This window comes from Rattus norvegicus, chromosome 15 (assembly GCF_036323735.1).
Source record: "Rattus norvegicus strain BN/NHsdMcwi chromosome 15, GRCr8, whole genome shotgun sequence".
In the NCBI taxonomy this organism is placed as follows: Eukaryota; Metazoa; Chordata; class Mammalia; order Rodentia; family Muridae; genus Rattus; species Rattus norvegicus.
Genome location: NC_086033.1, coordinates 23,193,542 through 23,215,505, shown reverse-complemented (window position 1 = coordinate 23,215,505; position 21,964 = coordinate 23,193,542). Strand labels below are relative to the sequence as shown.

Below are 21,964 nucleotides of genomic sequence, written 5' to 3'. Positions count from 1 at the left end.
AGGGCAAGTGCTGGCTGCTCTGATCAGTCAGGTAGTGGCGGATGTTAACAAATGACTGAAACATCAGGTGCTCCCATTAGCCTCTTCTATCTCGTTTCCCTAAGAAGTATGTGCTAGCGAAACAAGTCACATGCATTCGTTTGATCTGACACAGAGGCTTGTGCCACCATCAGTGTAGCATTCATGGCCACAGAAAACCTCTGGAAGGTCTTAAATTTAACTACAAAGTCCACTGGTGGAGAGAATGCTTTCTGACTTTTGTTGTTGTTCTTAAAGAAAGAAATACATAGAAATTCGGCCTGCAGCCCAGTGACATTAAAGTCGAAGCATTCTGAAATCCCCGTTTGGGGTCCTAGGCCAGGCTCTCATTAAAGCTGCTTTGCGGTCCTGGTACCGTAATAGCTAAGTTCTTCCTGACTCAGACCCCAAGTAGCTGGGGCTATAGAGCACTTTCCATTAACTGCCCCAATCCTGTGTCAGGAGTAAAGATAGCTTATAACACTCTATACGGTATTAGCTGGAATAACACTATGAAACTCTTCCTCCCAGTCCAAAATCCCTATTTTAATATATATGTATAACACACACACACACACACACACACATATATATATATACATATACATGTACATTTGGTGTTTGGTGTCTTGTGAGGGTGTTGGATTCACTGGAAGTTGAGTTACAGAGCTGCCATGTGGGTGCTGGAATTGAACCTGGGTCCTCTGGAAGAGCGGTCAATACTTTTAACCATTGAGCAATCTCCCAGTCTCTGCACTTTTTTAAGTTAAAAAACAAAAACCCAAACCAAAATCAAACAAAAAACTACCACCAACAGCAGTTATGACACGCTCCATTAATCCTAGCTCTTGGGAGGCAGAGGCAGGCAGATCTCTGAGTTTGAGGTCAGCCTGGTCTACAGAGTGAGTTCCAGGACAGCCAGGGCTACACACAGAAACCTCACTGGCCCAAACTGACCCCAAATTACAATTTCCTGCCTCATCACCTGAGAGCCAAAATGACAGGCATCCACGACACCCAGCAGAGCACCCAGCAGATCACCCAGTACGCCTGGAATGCTCATATTTTATGATACCTGGATCCCTCTGACTGGAGAGGAAAAAGAAAACTTAGAGAATCACGACAAATATAATTATATAGAAATATGCATGTCTGTAAGAGAAAGCCAAAGCGAACGTGTGTCTGTTACTGTGACTTTCCCCTGTGGGCTGAGAACAATGACAAGTCACACCCAGGGAGCTGAAGAGGTGGACGGACCGTGAGTCATGTTTCCACAGGGGAAGAAGGTACACGGGGGAAAAACAGACAAAATAGCAGTAACGATAAACGAACCTGACGGCCTAATCTAGTTTTCATTTCTCTGACAGAGGCCTCCAGCTCCTGGTCTCCTCTCACCCTCCTCTGTAGCTGGAACGACAGGCACACGGACACTAAGTTTACTTTACTCTTCAACCAAGGTACTGATTCCTGGAAACTCTTCCTTCCCATCTTCCCACCAGCCCAGTGTGAGGTGCTTAGTCTTTCTGCGTTTGTATGGCCCAGTGGCGTCCGTCCTGTTAGGACTGAGTACAGCACAAGTGAGCCGCGTGTATCATCCGACTGAGCACGACATCCGCTTCACGCAGTTTGCATTCTCAAGGTATTGTCAATACACCGGGGCGTTAGGATAAAATTACTTGTCTACCTATCTTATTGGGCAACTAGAGCTGGCCTTGGCCATAATTCTTTTGTACTTATGGGAATGGTAAATAATAAAAACTGTGACAGCAAGGAAAAAGCAGGCGTGCTCTCCGGCTGCCGCTACTTTGACTGAGTAGCTCAACTTCTAGGGATTCATCTACAAAACAGCACTGAAGCAAGGGCTCACTGTGGCACTGTTTGCAATAAAGAAAGATGGTAATGCCTACACCTCCCAGCATCCTTTTCTTCTGATATGGCCACAACATTCTACCTAACAAGACCGCTGTGGATGGAAACTTCTAGAAACCGTCCTGTTAAACTAGGTTAGCACACAGCCTTTGCTCTTTGACCCACACTGCCTGGAGTGAGTCCACCTGAAGATTCAGACAGGTCACTGAGGACTTGGTCAACCCTGGAAGAGAAAAAGCCTACACAACTTGAAAGGTGAGGGCTGGGGAGGACAGACGGACAGACTCGACGCCTCTTCTCACGACTGCAGCACTTGTTACGTGACAAGAGAGAGCGCTGAGCCATGCATGCGTGTATGTGCATCTTCTGTGTTATACCTTCTCTTGCAGACAGGGAAGAGCAGGCATTACAAATACTTCCCCAGGCCTACATGCTCCCGAACTCCCACGTCAGAAGTATTTGTTTTTAACCCGCTGGTCAGGCTTCCTATCTCACAAATACTTTGTGTAAAGATTGACAAAAATGTTAAAGGAAGAAAACCTAAGAAAAGCAAAGTGCCATCTATTTCTCTAAGAATTTTTTGGTTTTATTTTCCTCTTACGTGTATGAATACTTTGCCTGCATGAGCGTGTGAGCATCACGTGCACGCCAATTAGAACCTCTGGAACTGGATTGGTAGACCTAGTACATGGATGCCGGAAACTGAACACAGGTCTTCTGAAAGAGCAACAAGTGAGTACAGGAGTGACAGGAGCAAGGACGAGGGAGGCGTCCTCTGACAGAGCACTGGGAAGTGCTGACTCAGCACTGTGAGTGTGGCCCAGCACTTACCCCTCACAACAAGCCCATAAGCCATACTGAGGCCCGCCCAGCCAGCCAGCCCCTGCTGCAGACAGGCAGTGTACGCCCAGGCTCTGCTGACACATGAAGGACAGCCATCGAGAGATGGAAGTAAAACACAGGCTAATGGTGGGTGGGGAGATAATGAAGGCTACAGTGTTTAAGGAGAAGAAGAACAGACTGTGTATTGAAAGAACAGGCAAGACACAAGCAGTCCTGCTGTTCCTACAGAGGGGATGGGCACCCGACAGCCAAAGGAGGAAATGTACAGTTGGCATTCAACCATTTAAGCACAGGACCTAGCCAAAAAACGTTTTCTCAAAAGCCATACTTTTAGATAATTCTGCATGGAGCTTAAGAGCCACTATGTCTTAGCCAGTGTTCTATTACTGTGAACACCATGACCATGGCAACTCTTTCTTTAGAAAGCATTTGATTGGGGCTGGCTTACGGTTTCAGGGGTGTAGTCCACTATCATCACGGTGTGGCAGTGTGCAGGCAGACCAGGTGCTGGAGAAGAAGCTGAGAGGTCTACATCCAGATCCACAGGCAGCAGGAAGAAAGAAAGCCCTGAGGCCTGGCTTTAGTTTCTGAAACCTCAAAGCCCAGCCCCAGTGACACACTTCCTCCAACAAGGCCACACCTTCTACCCCCTGGTGACTGGGCCGTGGGGGCCATTCTCATTCAAGCCACCACACACCAGATAAAGGGATTCACAGTGTTGGAGAGGACAAGGGGGTGGGTGGCACTGCCATGTCTGTTCTCATGATACGAGGGAGGCAAGAGCACATGGCCTGCTCAGCGATAAAATGCATCCTGTCTCTCATCACCTGCTCTGAATAGAGATAAACAAAACAACCACATACAGCTAAACAGCCAAGAGGGGGCTGAAGAAATGGCTCGGCAGTTGAGAACACCTGATGCTTTTCCAGATGACCCCGGATCCAAATCCTAGTGCCTACATGGCAGCTAACAACTATGTGTACCTAACGCCAAAGGATCTGACCGACGCCCTCTTCTGCATTCTGTGGGCACCGCATGCATATGCTGCATAAACATACAGACAGGAAACTCACTGTGGAAGGCAGGCTGTCTTCAAACTCCTGGTGATCCTGCTGCCTCAGCCATTAAGTATATATACTTATTGTCACTGTCTTAATGCAAGGTTTTACTGTGTAGCTTATGCTGGCTTGGAGCACAGATTCCCCCTACTCCAGCCCCCACGAGGTTAGGCTCGCAGATAAGCACCATCATACACGTCTAAACTAACTATTCTTACATCATCTAAGACTGGGTCTATTTTTGAATATATAATTTCAGACTTCATTTCCTACATATTTCTATGTAATAATTATAATTATACTACATGAAATGTTCCTTTACTTTAAAAATATACATAAAATGTAGGATCTCTGGCACCAAAGACTACTGGAGGCTTGCAAAGGCTATGCACACGGAGAACTACAGCAGCAGCAAACCCTGGTTTTTGGCACCAGTACCAGGATGACAACTAAGACACAGAACTCCACTCAAGTATGGATCCACCCAAGATACAAACGACCTTTTAAGCTAAACATAAATACTTTTCAACCCAAAGGAGACGTCATCTATCATTTCAGGTTGTCGGGAGCAAATACTACATGCTGGGCTAAAACTGTAGCTCAGAGAGTCCACCCAGCATTTGTGAGCCTCCAGTACTACAGAACAAAACAGAGCTGAACGTCGCACTGCTTCTCATAGGCTCGAGAAGTTACAGTCAACCATCGACTACTTAGAAGTCCTTAATAAGCAGTGGGTCGTCTGGACTACAGATTGGCATAGACAATAATCACCAACCTTTTCAAAGTAAACACTCTCAAAGACAAGGCTGTACTTTCCAATATATTATCATCTTATAAACCAGAATCTCAGCAACAGAGAATAACGGGACATTCAGGTACAGAAGGATCAAAGCAGTCAGTCACACATTTGGTGAGTGCAATGAGCAGAAACAGTTTAGAAATAAACACACCAAGCCAACAGAATCAAGCTAAAATCTCTAAGATGTCTATACTAACAGCCACATAATACCAATGGGAAATGTAAAGAAAACTGAACAGTCACACAATTACTGCAATTCTAGGCCAGCCAGGGTTACAGAGTTAAGACCCTGTTTTGGATGAAGAAATGAACAAGCAAATAAACAAATGAATAGGTAAGAACAGAAGCAGTTAAATGGAAGGATTCAAGAGTTCAGTCCAGCCAGAGGAAGGTCAGAAAGCACTCGAGACTCATGAACAGATCTTTACCAAACAAAGTATATAATTTTTATTTATGTATTTACCACATTTTTATTTCATGTGCATTTATGGGCCACAGCATGGCTGTGGGTCTGATGACAACATGTGGAAGCATATTTTCTCTTCCTCCATGTGGGTTCTGGGAATTAAACTTAGGTTGTTAGGCTTGATGGAAGGTACCCACTGAGGTATCTTACCAAACAAATTATCATATCCTTTTCTTCCCTATTTCTTTTTCTGAAGTAGATCTTACCATGTAGTCCAGGCTGTCCTCAAACTCAAAAATCCTCTAGTCTTGGGCTTTCGAGTGTTGAAATTACAAGCATGGGGTACCGTGTCAGGCCGATAACATCTTCCAGAAATATGTACTTCACTTCACGTGCCTCTTAAAGCAGGTTGGGGTAGGGCAAATCTCATTCCCAATGGTAAATAAAATTCAAGGGCTGGGAAAATGAATCATCAGGGTAAAGTGTTTCTTACCCAAGCTAAGGAACAGAGTTCAAATCCCCAGCACACCCATAAAAGCAAGCATTGCAGACTAAGCCTGTAATCCCAGCGATGGGGGTAGGGAGGGCTGGGCGAGGCAGACAGGAGGCTCTGAGAGTGCCTAGTCAATGGATGAGGCCAGGTTCACCATGAGACCTTGTCTCAGAATGTAAGGTGGACGGAGGTAGAGAGAAAGCTTAGCCCTTAAGAGCACTTCGTGTTCAGGTAACCCATGTTCAGTTCCCAGCCCCTACATGGGAGCTCACAACCATCCTTAACTCCAGGTCCATAGGGATCCAAAGCCTTCTTCTGGCCTCCACAGGCACTGTATACACATGGTACACAGACATACTTCTAGGCAAAATAAATCTTTAAGAGTAAATAAGGTGAAAAATGACCAAGAAAACACTGGTGTAGATCTCTAGCCTCCCCTATGTGGGCATTCAACCACACACCACACACAAACACATTTCAAGCAACACAGGCAAGATAAACATTTCCAAAGTCATACAACTACAGTAAAAACAAGTGATTTTTCTAATAGCTTATACAATAAATACTGAGTTCATCCATAATACACTCTTTAAATCAAGAGATTTTACAATAATTCATCTTTTAGAGACCATCAGACTGTTGTTTTGAAAAGTCCTAAGCCCTTTTATTGAAAGATTTAGGGTAACAATATGCCACTAAAATGTCAAGTTGCACATTAATTTGAAGCAAAGTTTTAGCTAACCAGCTTACAGAACAAAAATGTAAGCCCTCCAGTAAAAGGAACCATTTATCTGGCTGTTGACAATAAATTTTGAAAATTTATAACCATCCATATGTATTTAGCAAAGGAAGTGTTACATAAGGTATTCAGGGGAAACAACAGCAGAACACAGGAGAATTCTTAAAGTCTTGCACTTGTCTAAGAACAGGAAGTCTATAAACCTGAAGTAAGAGAAGAGAGACAGAGCACAGCCAGGTCTGACCGGTATGCCTGCCATGCAAGCTTTAGAACAGGGCAGGGGCTCACGGTTTAGGCCAGCCTGGGCTACATAGGAAGCTACTGTCTCAGACAAACAACCAATGCACTTAGCATCAATGCACTTAGCATCAATGTGTACTTTACAGTCCCAGGAAATAATTAATGGGTCTTAAAATTCCACAAATTAAAAATGGCAATGTATTTCTATTGCACCAAGCTAATCATTAGCACATGCTAAAGAAACTGGGTGGGAAGGGATGGTTCCTTAGAAAGCTTCAAGTCCTCAGAGCCTCTCTGAACCACTCTCCAAGGGTTCTTCACCTAGAACAGCAGGCAGCCTGTGACAGAAACTCACACCCTACAACTAAAGCGAGTGGGGCCGGGAAGGTCCTAAGAACCCAGAGACTGAGCCTGAGGCCTGAGCTTGAAATAAGATCTCCTGCCCTCCTTTGGAAACTGGCCTGCCTCTCCTGGTTCTTCAGCAAGAAAGTGAATGGGTCCTCTGAGCTATCCTTATCACACACAGATTTCATCTTAAGAAACTCCAGCTAATCAATACTTACCTCTGTAGTTCCTAGAGTGGTTTTATGGCTTCAAATAAGCAATTACATAAACATAATTGTTTTAACTTTTAAAGCACACTCTCCTAGCACATGTGAAACCCTGGGTTTAGTTCCCAGCAACTAACACTCACTCACTCACTCTCTCTCTCTCTCTCTCTCTCTCTCTCTCACTCTCTCTCGCTCTCTCTTACACACACACACACACACACACTCTCTCTCTCCCTCTCCCTCTCTCTCTCTCACACACACACACACTCTCTCTCTCTCCCTCTCTCTCTCTCTCTCTCTCTCTCTCACACACACACACACACACACACACACACACACACACACACACACACTGTCCTATCCACACTTGTAAAGGTCCGTATGGTCCACAATGTGTTCTTATAGGACAGTACTACCTACCCTACCGAGCTACCCCAGCTCATTCTGTTAATCACTCATGAAATGAAGGAGTTTTCTTTCTTCAATCCAACTATCCTTATTCCTCAATTAGAGGGTCAGGACAGTAGCAAAGATTAAACTGGAAAAGGTAAATTCACTAAAGGGAACAATGGGAGCAAGGAAAGGTGGACTAGAAGTGCACAATAATTCGCATATGCTGTTTGCATCTACTGCCCCTGGCCTCAGGAACGCCCTCTCCATCAATGCTGTGTAGGTGCTAGTTAAGTTCTTCCCAAGAGAAAGGGTCTCAGGCTTCATGCTGCCAAAGGTATTTGTGGAATGGCCTAGGAGCCCTCCCATAGCCTCTCCACAATTCCCTCCCTCTGCATGTCCTCATGTAGTCACATGACACGAGGACATGATCTGAATGATGACAAATGTACTATGACCACAACGGGGCGAAAGGTATAAAAGCTGAGCTCAGTAATGAAGGAAAGAAGCAAGCAGAAAAGGAGGTCAGACACATAAGGACTCAGTCAAACTTCATCTTTAGATTCCTCAATTGTGCTAGCCTGTGAATGACTTAGTTTTCCGTTTTAACAACATTTAAAAAATTAATGTTACCATTGACTTCATAGACTCACTCAGAAAACTACAATCCATGGGTTTGTTGAGAAGCAACAAAATTAGAAAGGCTTTATCGTCACACAGAAGACAATCTGAGAAAATGAGCTCAGATCTTCACCCAGTGCACTGCACACAGACTCCATCCATGGCCTCACATGAAAGCAAAGATCTCACAGAGACAGAAATAACATGACATTTCTCAAAGCACTGCCATCAAATACAGTGGCATCAGCTTCTGGTTCAAACGTTGGGCGTACGGTCTGAGCTGGCAGTAGGCACTTGGCAGGCAAGTTCTGCACTGTCATTCCGGTGTTTGTTCCCTGAAGCTCAATTTAACATAGGTAGTCACCCCAACATTCACAAGTCCATTCTCATTAAATCCCATTTGGTACCACTCCTACTGAGAATGCCACACGTCCTTAGCAGTGATCTGAATCAAAGATCCACAGAAGATGCTCTCCTAACAAATTAGGGTCTACGGGGTACAGATAGAAGCCATGTCTTCTCAGAGATTACAGCTAAGAAGCCCCCAGAGTGTCAGAGACACAGGACAGTCTGGATCTGGAACAGAGAGAGCCACTGGCAAAGGTGAGAAGGCAGAGGCAAGCAGAGGGAGGAGCGAAGTCAGCCAAACCTTTGACTGACAACAGATAGGACAAGATTTCCCTGGCAGGTTAGTCTTTCCTCAAATCATGTCAGTACAGGAGGCTGGAGAGAAGGCTCCAGGAGTCAAGTCACTGGCTACTCTTCTGTTCTCAGCACCCACATGGCAGCTCTAACCCTCTCGAACTCCAGTTCTGGGGTTTCCGGCATCCTCTTTCAGCCTCAGCAGGCACCACACACAGTACACAAGCACACAACAGGAAAACAGTCAAATACTTGGAAACTAGATAATTTTTTTTAAAAATTCTCATTAAATTCTGGCCCTAAAGTCCTTTCTAATACTTACTTTATAGCAAAACTTCCAGCCTTTAAAAAAAGCAAACAGAAGTTCTTTCTTTTGTCTGATGATGACTAGAGTGAACAAGTCAGCTGAGGCTGGGGAACTATAACCGGCAGTAAGTGCAGGGACAGAGCACTTACTATGTTCTCAAGCTGTGGAAGGGTCAGGGATTCCTGTGAGACTTGTCTAAAGGCACGAGCCTCTTCATGAGGGCACACCTAACCACATCCTGAAGCTCCTACAGTCTCCACTGGAGCTTAGGATTCATCCCAGAACCTAGGGGGACATTCACACCTCGTCTTCCCAAGGTCAGACAAAATACCTTCTCTCCTTTCTAGCAACAGCCCCATATATCTTAACTGCAGCAACGGCTCCAGAATCTAAAGTCCAGACTTTCATCTACATGGGTATGGATGAGAATCAAAGGTGAGCTTCGTCATGAAGCAAACTGCTGACTCGACAGGGGCCTGTAAAACCGAATAGCTCACATGCTTCCAAAAAACAAGGGTGGGTCAGGCACAAGTCCAAAGGGAGTAGAACATGCATTAAAATCAAATCTCCCGGGGCTGCGGATTTAGCTCAGTGGTAGAGCGCTTACCTAGGAAGCGCAAGGCCCTGGGTTCGGTCCCCAGCTCCGGAAAAAAAAAGAAAAATAAAATCTCCCCTTAAAACAGTCACTTAGGACAGAATCTCCCACGAGCATGTTAAACCTTAAAGTTCCACAGTCTCTCTGACTTGAAAGTCTGCTTTCCAAACTATGCTGGGAACTGGGAGCCTAAGGGGCCAAGCAGTAGCCACTCCCATGGCTTTTCTGGACACAGCCCAAGCCACAAATCTCTTCAACCTAGACTTGTTAGCTAAAGGCTCTACAGGTCTTAGGGGTAACCCCATCCCTAAAACTCCACTGAACTTTGCCTGGTGAGGGCACTCTCCATCATGGCCACCTCCTGGGGATGGGGGAGGGGCCTGTCTGGACTCCAGAGTTCTCCAGAGCATCTGAAATATAGGCGAATAGTGAATATCTTCACAGAACCCACTAGTGTTCATGACTTCACTCCTCTCCCCAGCCCCCACAGGCACACAGAGTCTGCTCTGAAGGAGCCTGAGCCACACGGATCAAGCCAAAGTTTAAGACCTCCAGAGAGATGGTCATTGTGACTTAGACTGCACCTGGGTTACTTAGACACGGGGATGTGAGGACCAGAACGTTGAAGCCACACAGGGCCCATGATGGGCAGGGCAGCTGTAAAGCTCTGGCATGCCTTAGGGACTACTGTCTTGATGAACAGCACCTGGCATCATCGACCTGCGCTAATCTCTTCAGCCAAAGTTCACCTGGCTACACCCTGCATGCTCTCTACTGAATCTCCTCATTTAGAAAATGGCCAGTCTGAACCGTGCTCCACTCTTCTTCCCCTTCTGTCCCTTTAAGTATCAACTGTGTGACTGCTTTTGTCCCCTCATGTTACTACGGGCCGTTCAGAGGCCCTGTGCACGACAGTGCTTGCTTCTGCCACATGCTTACTGCTCGGAAGGTGTTTCTGGAAAAGCACGGCACACAGCATAAGTCTACCCAGTTCTGTCTCTACAATTCCCCTCACCCCCGTTTCCAACACACTCCTCACTTCCGCCTGAGTCCACAGCTGTCCTTACAGTTCCTTTCCTAGCAGCCCACTCCCAAACCAGTTCTGTTCTCTACCTCTCCCCCAACTCCAAAGCCAGCCCGCATTTTCAGCCACTGCTTCTAGGTGCCTCTCTCTGCCCTCACTGCTGAACTGCTGAAGCAAAGCACCCTGCCTGGGTTCTGTACAAACAGGAGTTAATACTGAGCTCTGGAGGCTGGGAAGCTCAGGGTGCCTGACACCTTGAGGAGTCACAAGATGACAAGGTCAGACAGCTCTCAAAGCCTCTCTCAGGAGCACTCTGCTCCCATCACCTCTGACAGACCACATCTTTATATTCTTCTCTCCCAGCGGGGTCCTGCCCAAGTGTGCTCTAACACGGGTAAGTGGTCTGTTGAACAGGTTTACAAGAAACTAATGAATGTAAATACAGCAAAAGATTAAAAACCACTTACACTGACTAGAAACATTCTGTGATCTTGACTGGATACATGAATATGTACACATAACATTTTTACATTTTACTATAAATGTTACCTAAAATTAAGTAAATAAGTAATGATATTCTGGTGTGTGTGTGTGTGTGTGTGTGTGTGTGTGTGTGTGTGTGTTATAGTCACTATAAACTACAACAAAAATTAAGATTGGCCGATACAAGGGAGGGAGGAAATATGCAGGTAGTAAAATAAACGCAGCTAACTATTTCACAGAACATTATACATTATGGAACTATAGAATCTACATGGTGGGTATGTAGGTATTCAATGTTCCAATATTTTCCTGTAATGATTAACGATTTCCACATAAAACATCAGGAAAAGAGAAGACTAAAAATGAAGGCCACAAACCAAGAGAGCACACACCAATAAAAGGCACAGGTCTGAGAGTGAAAACAGGCAGGCATGGCGAAGCATGCCTAGAATCTCGGACCTCAGAAGGCTGTGGCAGGGAGACTGAGTTTAAGGCCAGCCTGAACCATTTGATAATATCCTGCCTCAGAAAGTCAAAGCTTGAAGGGGAAGAATGAAGGGGAAGAGGGCAGACAGCTGATGCCTCTTCATCTACGGAATCTGATCGCCTCCACACACAAGCTGTGGCCTGAGGCATGCATCCGTTCATGTCCATTCATTCTGGGACAACACAGCTCAGTAACATATTGGTGCACATCCTGGTCTGAGGCTATAAGTACCTGAGTTCCTAATTCCTCCTTAAACTAACATCTGGACGAAACCTCTGCCCAGCCAGTGTAGCCACAGTCGTCATCAGTCTGACTAATCCTGCAGACACTGTGCTCTACAGTCACGTCAATGTTAAACAAAGGTGAAGGGGCAGGGTCACAGCTCACAGATGAGTAAAAGAATCTGCTACACAAGTGTGAGGACTGAGGGCGGATCCCCAGAACCCATGCAAAGTTGTGCACAGTGGCACATGTCTGCATGCCTGCTACTGGGAGAGGTACGGATCCCATGGACTCACTGGTCACAAAAGTCTAGATAAAGTAGTGACCTCAGTTCTAATGACACTCCGTCTCAAAGATTAGAGTGTGGAAGTGACTAATGGAGGCATCTTGATATCGACACCAGGTCTGCACACATCTTCCCATGCAGGAGGGTACATTAGGGTGCTTACACACACACACACACACACACACACAGAGAGAGAGAGAGAGAGAGAGAGAGAGAGAGAGAGAGAGAGAGAGAGAATATGCAGTAGGCATCATCACATCATGCACCAGTCCCTGCTCGCTGGCCGACAGTGTTACACAGCACACTAGCACAGGTTTGCACTCACAGACTTACATTGTGACTGAGGTAGGAAATGGACAAGACAGGTTGCGAAGCTAAGTATTTAGACAGCACGCACTAGAGCAAGGGTTCTCAATCTGTGGGGTGCTGCCCCTTTGGAATCAACCAACCTTTTCACAGGGGTCACCCTAAGACCACCAAAAACAGACGTTTATTTTATGATTCGTAACAGTAGTAATAACATAACATAGCAGGTGACAGTTATGAGGTAGCAGCAATAATTTTATGGCCAGGAGTCCCCACAACATGAAGAACTGTGTGAAAGGGTTCCAATATTAGGAAGGCTGAGAAACACGGCTCTGCGGTCTCCTGTGAAGCAGTAACTAGAGGGTGAAGCTGAAAATGAACAATTACGTAGTTTAATAAACACCAAGGATCGGGCATGTGTGAATTATTAACACCGTCCTGGATGATTATACGGTAGGCTCATCTGCTTCAAAATCCCATAAACATAAAGAGAAGTGGGAAGATAAATTAGACAGAGGACTGTAGGCACCCGTGTCCAATGCCCTGTAGTGCCTCGGAGCTTATCCATCCCTTTCTGTTGTTGCTCCCAGAGGACTGCACGCAGATTATGCACCTACTGAATTCTGCCTGACAAGGGAGGCGTTCATCACGTCCTAGGCACTTCCTCCAACTACCTGGTTTGAAGCAGCCGCAACTTCTGGAAAGTAGCACTAAATGAAGCCTCTCGAGATAAGCATGTCCCACCAACAAATACTGAGACAAGAGTAAAATCTGCCGGAACTTCAATACTATGGAAATTAAACTAAGTGAGCATAAACTAAGTTTAAAATTAAAGTAGAAAATGCTTATAGGACATTAAATTATGCATGTTGGTGAGATATCTGACACAGCACACGTATCCTAAAGTCTTATCCATCAGAAAGATGCCATGTTACCAATGACCGCTTCAGTCCCTTCAAGTGCATAAATGAACGACAGATGTCTCAAAATTCACTTCACCTCAAATCTCCCTAAAACCATTTAAGAAGTAAAGGCTGCTTCCTAGACCCAAAACTGCAAAGCGTGGGTGAAAGGCAACCTGCTAAAAGTAGAAACAGATCAGACAATGTTCCCTAGAGTTATGCCTGGTTATGCAATGGCACACAGTAAGTAGGCTTCCTCATGCCCACCAGCATGCCTTAGTAACAGCACAACACAGGAAGGCTTTTATTCCCACCCATTAACTCTTTTTCCACATAAACATAAAAAATAACACCTTAACAAGATAGGCAGTGAGGTGGGCAAGCACTGCCAAGCATAGCTACTGCCATCACCGACAGGGTTTTCAAGTCCCGCTTATGGCTCAGCAGTTAAGAGCACTGACTGCTCTTCCAGAGGTCATGAGTTCAAATCCCAGCAACCACCTGGTGGCTCACGACCTTCTTCACCATCTGTGATGGGATTCGATGCCCTCTTCTGGTGTGACTGTAGGGCAGCAGTTCTCAGTCCATTTGAAGATGAGGATGCAGACCAGAGATTTATTTACGTTACAGTTCATCACAGGAGCAATATTACAGTTATGAAGTGGCATCGACATGGTTGGTAAGGAACCATATTAAGGGACACAGCATCAGGAAGGTGGAGAGCCATGCACACAGAGCCATGAAGGGGCTACTGTCCAGCAGTGACCCCCTTGGGTATCTATTTTATATAATGTTCAACTTTAGGACATAGTTCCTGTAGGTTGATTGACACCCACTCATCCCACCCCCACAACAGCAGCTTCCCCTTGCTTGATCACTGTGTTCTGGAGGCTCAAATTTTATTGTAGGAGCCTTAACACTGTTACCATACAGTTTCTAATTCCCTTAAAGGGAAAAATCCTGCTCAAAGGTTCGCACAATGACTGCTGAATTACCACGGTTTGGTGAACACAAAATGTAAGGTTTATGAGAAAGTCTCATCTTAGGAACTTCCAGTCCAATCCAACAATAAGGGCCTGGGGAAAGTGGCTCGGGGCCAACACATGCAGAAGACCCTGGCCTTGAGTCTCAGGACACACACCCCCAAACCAGCAATAACAGAGATGATCTCTGCTTCGTTTCCTTTCCTGTGTTGTTGACATTCCGTCTGCAAACTGAGGCAAAATCCAGAGTCACTGAAAGTCTTCAAGGAGCCAAGTGTAATGGCACACACAGGCGGTGACTACCGGGCTGCACACCAAGTACTACATCACTCAGTTACTGTGAGACCTTGTCGGAAAAACAAAGTTATTAAACAAAGATATATTTGCATTTTAAGAATGCAAATATTTGAAGAACAAATGACAAGTAGAAGGTTGTGTGTGTGTGTGTGTGTGTGTGTGTGTGTGTGTGTGTGTGTGTGTGTCTGTGGGGGGGAGGGGGTTCAAGTAACTGTCCCTGAGGAAGCAAGGACCAAAGCTCCCTATCAAAGCTTCCTGCTGAAAACCCTAACTGTAACTATGCTTCAGTTTCAAGTCCTCTCCCTATCTTTTTGAACCAGATTCTAGAAGGAAGAAAGGATGAGAGGACCTTCTGAATGTCCCCAGCAGGTTAGCACACCACCTTCTACGCAGGTCAACCATCCTTTCAAAGCCAGGGAGAAAGCAACATTCACAAAATCACCTGCTAAAATTTATAATTTCACATTCGGAAGCACTACCGACAAAATTTAGTCACCTGACCTGGAAAGTAGTCTTCAGACGTGTTATTATATTAAGTTACAGCCCAGTCTTGGGGGGTGGGGGTGGGGCGTTGCAAAGAAAAGGCTTATCGCTGAGTTATAATCACAAAAAACCAAATGTCCCTGATGAAACGGGGGGGGGGGTGTGTGTGTGCAAAAAACACCTGGATAAATTACATCATCAGGTGATTATTATTTAAGGAGAATTTGGATTAATTCAAGTTCCCCCTCTTTGCAAGACAAAGTTCATTCAAGATCTGCTTGCCTTGGCCATTCGCTAACAAAAAGGCTAAGCAGCAGATCACTGCACCCCCCCCCCCAAGATAAAGCCAACAGAATTATCAGCCCTCCAGTTGGTTCAGCCCCCGCGCACCGCTCCCCAGCAACTGCTACATCAACCCATCAAACTGAGTTTAGCTTCCTGAAGGCACTTAACAGTGAACACCCCAATACCCTTTCCACGCCCCACCCCCCAAGGTCTCCCCGTGATTTCTCTATTTCTAAGCTGAACGTCCTTAAACTGTACTATAGATGCTTTCCGAAACGAAGTTTAAGCACCTGACAATTATTACATTCAAACTGTACGAAGCTGAGATCCCACGATTTCGGTTCAAATCTGCAAGGACCGAACTTCCTTTTTCTCCCCGCGGGTCCTCCCAGCCCTTCCGCGCGCCAAGGTCGCCACTCGGGGCCTGCGGTGACATCACGGTCTATCTCGGTAGAGCCCTGACATCACCCGCACGCCGAGCCTCGGTACTGTGACCTCACCGCCGCAGGCTCGCACGCCAGGGCCCCCCGGGGAGGGAGGAAGAGACGCGCCGCTCACCTGAGCGAGGACCCCCCCCCTTCCTGCCCCGCGCCCCGCACGCAGCCCACCCGCGGCGGCCTAGCTCCGGTCGCCCGACTCCGGGCCCAGGGAGCCGCCGGGCGCACGACCTCGGGGCCAGGCCGCGCGGACGGCTCTCCGGAGGACGCGGCGGCGGCACCCCGAGCGCGGCGAGCCACGGTCCCCGCCCCCAACGCCCGGCCCCGCCGCGGGAAGCAGCGGGAGCCGCCACGGTGTCCGCCCGCCCCGCGCCCCGCAGCCCCGCGCCCCCGCCTGGCCCACCTGTGCGTCTGCCCGGCCGGGGCCTGGCCCGGGGCTGCGGCAGCCCGATGAGGCGGCGGCAGGCCTGACTCGCTCCCCGAGACTGAGACGGACCAGGAGCTCAGCGCTGGGCGGCGGAGCCCAACGCTCGCCCCGAAACCCATTTGTTTGGCTAAACCGGCGTGACATCACGCGCCGGCCCAATCGACGGTTGCCCGGGGGCGGGGCGGCGGAGCCTGAGTGCGCCAGCGCCCCCTGCCGGCGGCCGTGAGCGCTGTGGGGAGAGGTGGGAGCTGCCGGGACAAGCGCCTGTGAGCCCTGAGAAGCATTGCGGGAGTTGGAATGTCACCACATGGCAAGGACCCTAACCCTAGAGCACGATTAGAGTGACAAGTTCATTAATGCTCCCAGGTAGTCCAGAAGCCTTAATATATTTGACACTGTTAGATATCCGACATGCCTGCTCCTAAACTTGGTCTAACCACTAGCATATGGCTCTATTTCAAATTTGTAAAATGTACTACTTAGCAAGCCCATGGCCTTGAGTTTGATCCCTGGTGTCATTTATACACTGGACATGAACCCAGAGTTTGGGAGGTAATTGTAGGTGGACCACAAGTTCATGGTCATCCTCAAAGCAAAGCAAGTTTGAGATTAGCGGGGGCTCCTCTGTTAAGAGCACGGACTGCTCTTCCAGAGGAACTCGCTTCAGTTCCCAGCACCCTCAAGACTGATCGCAACTTGTCTGGTAACTCGAATCTCAAGGAATCAGATGCCTTTTTCTGGCCTCCACAAATGCAAGCACGTAGTGTGCAAACATAGGCAGACAAAACACTATATACATAAAAAATTTTAAAACTACAAAAGAATATATTTTCCATGAAATTATGGCAGAAGTACCTACCAGAAAGTACATAAACTTTGAAGTTGAACTGCTAATCTACAAGAGCCCTGTAAGCTTATCAATGAATTAAAAGAGGCTTTAACTACTTCAAGCCGCTGAATCAATAAATGGCCTTTTAATCTTTAAAAAATATTGTTTCCTTTGAATAATTTTAACCACATTGGACAATGTGCTGGCTAGTTTTATGTCAACTTGACACAAGCTAAAGTAATATGAGAGGAGGGAACAGTGGGCATTTTCTTAGTTGTTGATGGGGGAGGGCCTAGCCCATGGGGGATGGTGCTATCCATGGGCTACCAGTTCTGGGTCAGATGAGAAAGCAGGCTGAGCAAGCCGGAGGGGCTAGCCTCTGCATCAGCTCCTGCCTCTAGGGGTGCAGTGTGTGTGTGTGTGTGTGTGTGTGTGTGTGTGTGTGTGTGTGTGTGTGTTGTGTCTGTCTGTCTGTGTCACATGCGTGGGTTCCTGAAGAAACAGGAAAGTGTCAGGTACCCTGGATCTGAAGTTACTGGTCACTATGAGCCTTTCAGGGGTGTTGCTGAAGGGTTGAGCACAAGTTATCAAGTGAAAGGCCATGGGTTCAAATCCTAGCATCAGAAACGTGGGTTGGGAGGTGTGGTTTTATCTAGCCCTTTATGAAAAGGAGGGGCTGGAGAAATGGCTCAGCAGTTAAGAGCACTGGCTGCTCTTCCAAAGAACCCAGGTTCGATTCTCAGCACTCTCACAGTGGTTCACAATTATCTGTCACTTTAGTCCCAGGGGATCCAATGCCCTCTTTGGTCACCAGACACAGATCTGGTACACACACGTGCAGGCAAAACACCTATGCACATAAAATAATTTTTTTAACAACCTGAGAAACAGGAGAAAAAAAACTTTTGTGAAACATATATGTACGGCATGTACGAGAAGTCTTAAAGAATCAAAATGTAGGAATAGGACCAGTGAGATGCTACAGCAGATGGAGGTGGTGGACATCAAACCTGACAACCTGAGTTCAATTCCCACGACCCACCTCACGCTGTGAGAGAACTGACTCCTGGTCCTTTGCATGTGGGCTGGGATATATGACTACACACACACACACACACACACACACACACACACACACTTACAATTTCTAAATATAAAAATAAGCCAAGCGTGGTAGCTTATGTAATCCCTGAATCTGAGAGGCTGAGACAAGAGGTTGCTGGCAGTTCAAAGCCACTCTGGGCTACGTAGCATATACCAGGCCTACTGGGCTGCATCGGTTACTTTCTTACTGTGGTGATCAAAATACTTGATTAAGAAATGAAGGGCTTGGGGCTGGGGATTTGGCTCAGTGGTAGAGCGCTTGCCTAGGAAGCGCAAGGCCCTGGGTTCGGTCCCCAGCTCCGGAAAAAAAAGAAATTAAAAAAAAAAAAAAGAAAAAGAAATGAAGGGCTTATTCTGTGGGACTGGGGAGATGGCTCAGTGGTTAAGAGCACTTGCTGCTCTCACAGAGGACCTGAGTTTGATTGACTCCCAGCACCCACCACCGCAGCTCACACCCTGCTGTAACCTACAGCTTCGGGGGCTCTGGCACCTTCTTCTGGCCTCCTACGGCACGAGGCAGATGTGATGCGCAGATACAGATGCAGGCAAAGCACTCATAAAATATACAACAAAATGAATAAAGCAAGATGTTTTCATTAAAGGGGGTGGGGCTTATGGCAGTGAATGAGGTAGCTGGCAACTACAACCAGGAAGTAGACCGGAAGTTCAGGTGGATGATGGTTTTCAGCACCTTTGCATCCGGAGCCCCAGCACATCCAACGGTGCCGCCTGGCGTTTGGGATGAGCCTTTCCCACTGAGGCGGAGTCTTCGGTTGGTTCAGTCGCTCAGCAGCACAAGGCTTTGTGTGTAGGAGTGTAGGCTTCAGGGATGGAACTCGGGTCATGAGACTTCTGCAGCAAGATGTTTTACCCACTTAGCCATCTCCCTAGATGCAGTATCAGATTCTTAAAAGAAAAACAAAGCCCTATGTTTGTTTGTTTTTTTAAACCACAGATACTGCACTACAGCCCAGGAAACCAAGAACATTTGATAACGCTACCAATGTGTAAGCCATTGTCGTCTCAGTACAGCGGCATCTATGCTGTGCTTCGAAGTGTCAATTCTCTAATGCACGAAACTCCCAGAAACAGCACAGTAAGGTGGGGTGGCGCATGCCCATTAAATATTTATATTAGTGAGACTGAGGCAGGAGGACTTCGGTGAGTCCAGGTCATCCTGAACTATACAGTGAAGCCTTCTCCCAAAAATCACAGACCGGATTAAACTAATACTATATGTAAATGTCTGTAATATCTAAATATAAATGCGATAAATGTTGGATCTTAAACTGCAAGGCTAAGGCATGTGCACCTAGGCAGGCATTTAGAAGACAAAGGCTCGATTGCTGCAAGTTCCAGGCCAACCTGGTCTACATAGCAAGATTCTGTCTGAAAACAAACCAACAAGCCAAAACAACAAAATCTCTAAACTGAATGCAAAGCTGGGGAGATAGCTCAGTTGATGCTTTGCAAACATGAGAACCTGAACTCAAGCCATGGAACTCACATTAAAAAACAAACAAACAAACAAACAAAAAAGTGAAGTGTGGTGGCCTGGGCTATAATCCCAGAGCTGAGGAGACAGACAGATCCCCAGGGCTCACTGGCCAGCCAGTCAAGCATACTTGGCAAGTCCCAAGCCTGTGAGAGACCCTGTCAAAAAAGTTTAAAAAGGAGAAGCAAAATTTAAATCTGTCATCCAACCTTCCCATGCCTGTATGTCCATAAATGTTGAAAACATTTAAGGAGGACTGGAGAGAGGGCTGAGCCGTTAAGAGTGTCTGTTGCTCTTACAGAGGGCCCGGGTTTGATTGTTAACATCTAGGTGGTCGTTTGTGACCATCCATAACCCCAGTTCCAGGGGATCCAACACCATCTTTTGACCTCTGAGGTCACCAAGCCTGTATGCAGTACATGCAGGCAAAACATATACAATGAAATGAATAAATCATCTATTTAAATTTTTAAAATTTAAATAAGGTAGAGAATGATTGAGAAAGATACCTGACATAAGTACACATGTATGTGCACACAAACACACACACACACATGCACAAACACACACACATAGAGATCATCATGGACACATACTTCCACACACACAGAGACAATCATGGACACACACGCACAAACACACACAATCATGGACACACACAAACTTTGCAAATGGTCTGGCATGGTGATGGCCACCTTTAACTAAGTCCTCAGGAGGCAGAGGTAGGAATATTACAAGTAACAGGTCAACTCAAGCTTCATGAAACCCTATCACAAAAAAGGTGGGAGTTATATTTTTTAAAAATAATTTTGTTTTTTAAGACTATCTTTTGGGCCAACAACTTAGTTTATTTAGTTCATACCCACTTGCAAATATTTAGTTTCAAATATTTAGTAAAGAACATATGGAACTGTGACTGACAAGATCATGGAGGAGCTAGTCAAGCATCTGGGTCTCCATATTCCTATGACATCACCCTCAGAAGAGCATCCCTCTGACATCACTCTCAGAAAGCTTCCCTGTGACATCACTCTAAGAAGTGTTCATTGCCATTGATGCACTAAGTCAAACCTCCCAGTGTAGCTTTACCCTAAAATATAAGTCATGACTTCAGTGCCAAAATAATGTTGTGGTTAACCAGGTATAGGGAGGAACCTTCCAGGCTTAGGAATAAAGATGGGTTTTAAGCGTGAATAGAGATGGTTCAACTTGCAAGAGGCAGAAAGAAAGAAAGAAAGAAAGAAAGAAAGAAAGAAAGAAAAAAAGATGGCTTCATTGATTTCTGCTGTGCTACCCTTACTTAAACTTGGCTAGGTAAACAATTTCGTTCATTAATATATTTAAAGACAAGGTGTCATGTACCTCAAACTGGCCTTGAACTCACCAGATGCTGAGCACAATGCCACAGACCTGAAACCACAGGACTGTAGACCAAAGCAGGAGGATCTTGCACTCCAGTCCATTCTGAGCTGCAGTGGGAAACCTGTCACAGCAAACAGACAGACAGGGAGATAGAGGCAGGGGATTGGTCATGGAAGGCCAGTGTCTCAAAATCAAACCAAATAGTATGAGACTGGCAAGACTGAAGATTTCTGCCTAAGCCTAGGATTCTAGTTAAAAGTCAAATGTGAAGGGACAGGATTGGAAAGTGCTGTATTCTGTTATCAGAACCCGCGCCGATGCTAATTTTGATGATAGGATAAGTCTCTGTTCTAATTCTTGCATGGAATTCTGTAGCAGAAGGAGGCATGGAGACACAGCTAAAGCCTCGAGTCAAGACCTACTTAGTCTCCCGGAAATATGTTCTTTCACAAAACTGTAGAGTGGAATTCACAACACAAATTCCACTCACGTCGATATATCATTTCCTGTGGCAAGACTGCTCAAAGAGGTGGGGAACTGAGTTTTAGTCATTATCATATCGTGTAACTAACCTCAAGTTCCGAAGCTTAGAAGCTACTCGGTAAGCAAAGGTTGAAGGGGAGGATTTTAAGGATTTTTTTCTGTAAGAATAACTGTGAGTTATACGAAGAAGTATTTAGTCTCTGCAGTCACGAGAAGTGGGGGTTATTTGAGAAACAGATGGGAAGGCGAGAGGCATCTTTTAGATCCAAAGAATCCTCCTCAAACTTCCCAGATGGCCTCAGACAGTGAGGTCAGATGGGAAAAGTCTGTGAAGACATGGACCCTGAGGTCTGAAGTCGATCTAGTAGAAACCCAGAAGTGAGGACTTCTTACAGCAAAGGGCCTAAGAGTTGCACCTAGAAAACCAGGATAACAATGCTGCCTTAAGAATTAGAGGAAGGGATTGGGGATTTAGCTCAGTGGTAGAACGCTTGCCTA

The 21,964-nt window shown here is 46.2% G+C and overlaps 1 protein-coding gene across 9 annotated transcripts in view; it reads right to left on the bottom strand.

The window, feature by feature from the left end:
* Positions 1–16,403, bottom strand: part of Fbxo34 (F-box protein 34) — a 67,827-nt gene extending 51,424 nt beyond the window's left edge. For 3 of the 9 annotated variants that reach the window (XM_063274211.1, XM_063274210.1, XM_063274215.1), the window contains exon 1: positions 15,634–16,063. Coding sequence is in view for 1 of the 9 variants with exons in the window: in NM_001107257.1 (NP_001100727.1) it covers positions 16,170–16,312 (143 nt within the window). In the remaining 8 variants the exon portion in view is untranslated. Of the gene's footprint in view, positions 1–15,619; positions 16,064–16,169 lie in introns of those variants that run through there. The other 6 variants (XM_039093267.2, XM_017599661.3, XM_063274212.1 and 3 more) reach the window with 4 other exon arrangements.
* Positions 16,404–21,964: the final 5,561 nt, after the last annotated feature.